Source organism: Micropterus salmoides, unplaced genomic scaffold, assembly GCF_014851395.1.
Source record: "Micropterus salmoides isolate LMB-PRFRI ecotype aquatic unplaced genomic scaffold, ASM1485139v1 Ms_hic_scaffold_11, whole genome shotgun sequence".
In the NCBI taxonomy this organism is placed as follows: domain Eukaryota; kingdom Metazoa; phylum Chordata; class Actinopteri; order Centrarchiformes; family Centrarchidae; genus Micropterus; species Micropterus salmoides.
In genome coordinates, this window is record NW_024040152.1 from 31,766,316 (window position 1) to 31,771,009 (window position 4,694).

The window sequence follows — 4,694 nt, forward strand, 5'->3', positions numbered from 1 at the left end:
TATTAAGATTCTACATGGCCCCTGTTTTGAAATACTGACCTTTGAAACGTCACCTTGGTGCATGTTTGAAGGCTTATAATTAAGCAATAAAAGGGGCTATCGACATGGGACCAACTGTTATAGAGAGACCTTGTCCTTAGTTATCATGTGAATATAGTCAACAATTTGGAACAATGTCAAGTATGGTTAAAAATAATTTTAACCTATTTAAAAATATAAAAATTAATTTAATTTAAAATCGGATTACGTAGATGTGTTTACAATCCCCCTAGACTCCTCATTGTACTCTCAACTAACTATTTACAACCTCCAATTCTAAGAAAAACACTAATATTTTAAAAACTACAATTCCCTATAGATACACAATGCAGCTTGATACGAATAAGCACTGCAGTTGTAGTTTTTCTGGTTTGCAAATTAGGGTTGTAAAAAGATATATCTACTGAATAAATCAAACATTTAGTACAGCCAAACTATTGATTACACTGTATCTAGATGATCTACGCTAAGAAAATGTAAATATGTTGATTTATTTAAGCTATTTTAGCCGAAACAGGATAACCCTTAATCCCGCCCACAACACAATGCACTTCCGTGTTTCTCATAATCGAAGGAGTATTGTTAAAAGTGTTAACCTTAAAATTAACATATCGTAATGTTGAGTTATCAAGTTGTGGTTTTTCTGTGGACAAATGTTGAATTAATTATTTTAAAAAGTGTCTGTGAATAAAATAATTTCGGGCGGAAGTACGTCATGCAAGCTGCGTGGTTTCAGTTATAGCGTCAATAGCAACCACATAGCAACTAAATGCAAGAAAAACTAAATGTAATGTACATTAACTGAACTAAGAATGTGAAAATAAAATTTAAGCAGTCAATTGGAGGAAGAGAAGAACCTACTGTACTGTTATGTAAGAAGAACCTACTGTATTGGAGGTGGCACACTGTCTGGTGGATTATGACTGTAAAACTATTCTGTCATTTATTAAGTAAATTACGGCTACTTTTCTTTTTATTTAATTTATGTGTGCTGTGAATAGGTGCTATGACAATGGTTGAAAACATGGCTATAACTCATTATGAGAAAGGTGTATTGTAGAGTCAATACACATGTATGTTCCCTTTTAGTTTTACAAACTTATAGTTGATTCAGAGGATTCAAGATTCCATACTTTATTGTCATTTCAACTCAGTTGAAGGGGATTTGGTTTGGTGAGCTCACTAAAAAGAAAACAAAGCTCTCACACATAACCACATTTGTACATTACAATAAATAAGTAATATCACAATATGGTAAACACACAATTTTGTACTCATATACTAGTGGCAATATGTGCTTAAATATAGTACCTAAGCTTTAAAATAGATCAGACCTATTAAAACAACACGTCTTTGTGAACTTTGTAAATACAGGCCCTGTCCTGTCATACCAGTGATTACATTCCTAGTTATCATGGTCATCCTCAGTGTCATCCTCATTATCACCATCATCATTGTATACTAGTGTCTGTATGCTTGACATGGGGAGGGCCTGACACAAGTAGGAGTTGTCTACAGGAACAATGTCTGGTACATGTGGGTGAAACATCACAGTGGCTTGATATCGTTTTCTTTCCAGCTGATGGAGACGTTGGGTGAGCGCAGCTTTTGCACCAGGCTGATCTGTGTCTTTGATGGCAGAGCACAGAAAGGCATGCTGCTGATGGAGGTGTTCAATTACAGTTCTCATTTCCTGATAAAGCATGCGCTTTTCCTCAGCTGCCCGAGTCTTCATATGTAAGGCATCAATCCCTCGCCTTTTTAGAGTCCTCGAAACATTATCTTCTTCAATCTGAAAGATAAGATAAATAAAAAACGCTATACCATGTTACCAGGTGGTTTCAAAAATGATGGGCAGGTAGTTGTGGTTGGTGAGCGGTTGTCAGATTGTTTCTTGAGTGACTGCTGTGTGGTTACTAGGGTTAGGTAATTATACTTACAGTGTCATCAAAGCAGAAGTAGACTTGCCAAGAGGGATCACATGCTTCCTGAAAATCAATTATTGTAGGGAAGATGCTCATCTGTGGTGGCCACTGAATGCAGTTGTATTCTTTTATTGCCTGTCTCAGTCTCTTGTTGGAGCTGGCAATCTGCTTGGAAAGTCTAATGGCAATGCCCTGCCCATCTGTAGCAAAGATAGGAAACACGCATGCAGATAAATTCATTTATTAGTGTGTGTTATGGTCCTTTTCAAAGTTGAACTTAATATCTTAATGTAGCCCATCTACGTATCCACAGCACTTTACCTGGATATTTTCTTTTCAGATGGAGGAGGACTGTTCTCTCCCTTGATTCGGTTCTAGCTTTGAAGATTAGTTGTCCTCTGAGCTCACAGTCAACATCTTTAAGGGTAGATGGAAGTCTGAGTCAGATTCTTGCCATCTTCTCCCAATCCGGTGTTTTTTCTCTATGTTCAGCAGAGAGTCCTCAATTCTACAATGGTCAGAAAAGAAATATTATTAATAGTTATTTACACACTTGCTCAGAGAACAGTGACAGATTACTGCTTACTCTGTTTCACACTCCATGTACGACTCACGAGTCCCAGATCTATACATAAAAATAAAAAACACAGCACAAAAATTCATTAGGTACCAAGCAGAAAGCATTTCTGTGGTTCACCCCAGACCAAAGAGTGCATACGTTATTAGGGAGGCCTTGGTGATAATTGATTACTAATCACAACATATTCAATTACTGCAGTATTATAGCAACTCTTAATTTATAACCATTGTAACGGTTTCCTTCAAAGCTATGCTGTTACTGTAATCACACCTACTTCCATGCTGAAGCACATCAGCAGGGCACTGAAAGACAGCTGTAATTACCATATAGTTTTACATAAACACATTAAACTCTTACTTGAACTTGTAGAACTGAATCAGCTGGATGATGTAGTCCCTTTTCCATTTACAGACAGTGTCTGGAGAACAGATAAAGACATTACTACTGCTCTAATACATTGTTTCATTTCATGTAACTTCACATAGCTTGCAGGATTGTATTTCATTACTGTACACGGAAAGGTAAGTATAACATATTTGCAATACTCTTTGCTAATAATTTGCATGACCTTCATACAGTGTTCAAGACATTCACCCATTCACTTCAGTTGCTTACTTATTGGTCTCTGTTTCTGATGGGCTAGCTCCATCTCTCTTTTCTTCCATTTCTCCATGTCTCCCTCAGAAACCAACACTAGACAACAAAAATAACAGAAAACAAGACATCAATACTACATACTCCATGCAAAATGCGCTTGTAAACAGAATCTAAAATTCTCCGGTTTACAACTATTGTTTCCTGCTTCTTATGTGCATTGTTTACCTGGTGCGTCTCTGATGACAGATGAGATGTCTTCTTGAGCGAGAATTGATATTTTCTCTGCTCTGTCTAGTCTTTGCAGGAGCTGCATCTCTGCAAACACAGTTTAATTTACTTATGCTGACCAATTTGTGAGTGATCAGCTTCACTCCAGAAAATATAAAATGTATAAACAGTGAACCACCAGCACAGAATTTTGACAGGTTATGCTGCTGTGGACAAACCTAGGTCAGTTGATTTCCTCCGTCCATAATGCAAAAGGGCATCAGTCAACAGATCGAGGCGGTGAGATGGAGTCATCTCCTTTGTGACTCTGGCAAATCTTCGGAGAAAAGACCACAGCCTTTCCATTCCTTCCCCGTCTGTGAGTCCAAACCCATCGAGCCGCCTAGTGCTGTACTTGATCTGTGATTAAAGCAAAGTGGTAGAATAGATGCTGACACTGAGCATGATCGTACTTCAGTGTAAACTGCTTATAGTGATCACGGTTACAGTGATCAACCACTTATATGGATTCAAAAGCTTGGGACAGAATCATTGCTGTAGAAATGCTGTGTAAATAATTTGTTTATAGTAATCAAGTAGTCCGCTTAGTGTGTTTCATATTGTGTGTTGCTGTGCAAATGTGATGTTTTCCTCTACTCACACTGCTGTGGTCTATGGAGTTATTTTGCCCTCCTGTTCCTGCTCTGCTGTTTTTTTGGGACTTTTATGGTACATAATGATTGTCCTGGCTCTCTCACAGCACAGCTAGGCCTACTGCATGTTACTTGAGTGGAGTGTAATGCTTTCACCTTGACCATTCAGACAGGGCTTGGATCAGAGGGCCTAGGTGTAGCTTATTTTATTTTATCTTTAAAGGAACCCTCCACCGTTTTTTCATATTAAACAATGTAATTTCCTTAACTAAGACGAGTTGACATACCTCTCTCGTCTCAGTGCGTACGCTCAATCGCGCGGCGATACTTTGAGTCCAGTTCATTCATTAGGATCCAAACAGAGATGAAGTTAGAAACGACCAAACACCTCCACGTTTTCCCTATTTAAATATAGTTACACGAGTAGTTACACGACCAAGTATGGTGAGACAAAATAAAACGTGGCGTGGTGTTTTTTGTCGCTTTTAACTTCATCTCTGTTTGGATCCTAATGAATGAACTGGACACTCAAAGTATCGCCGCGCACCAGAGCAATTGAGCGCACGCACTGAGATGAAGAGGTTGTATGTATCCACTTTTCCTTTAAGTCAGAAAAAATAGTGAAGCTGTTCATGTTATACTTTATATGCATGTAATAATTATACAAATTAGATAGTAATCTGCATAAAACAT

At 37.9% G+C, this 4,694-nt stretch overlaps 1 protein-coding gene across 1 annotated transcript; it reads right to left on the minus strand.

The window, feature by feature from the left end:
• Window positions 1–1,444: 1,444 nt before the first annotated feature.
• On the minus strand, window positions 1,445–3,717 carry LOC119898351. The gene is made up of 7 exons (XM_038712561.1): window positions 3,588–3,717; window positions 3,367–3,456; window positions 3,160–3,237; window positions 2,902–2,962; window positions 2,551–2,589; window positions 2,373–2,472; window positions 1,445–1,831 (listed from the first exon to the last, which is right to left on the minus strand). The coding sequence occupies exons 1-7, from the start codon at window positions 3,712–3,714 to the stop codon at window positions 1,445–1,447; spliced, it is 882 nt and encodes a 293-aa protein (XP_038568489.1). The 5' UTR covers window positions 3,715–3,717.
• Between the last annotated feature and the right edge of the window lie 977 nt (window positions 3,718–4,694).

Bases quoted from the DNA above. Each gene is read 5' to 3' on its own strand.
- LOC119898351 (XM_038712561.1), bottom strand. From the start codon at position 3,714: ATGGAAAGGCTGTGGTCTTTTCTCCGAAGATTTGCCAGAGTCACAAAG. The intron at 3,457-3,587 runs GTTTGTCCACAG...CTGTGTTTGCAG, and splicing joins GAGGAAATCAACTGACCTAG to AGATGCAGCTCCTGCAAAGA. The intron at 2,963-3,159 runs GTAAGCAACTGA...TCTGTTCTCCAG, and splicing joins TCAGAAACAGAGACCAATAA to ACACTGTCTGTAAATGGAAA.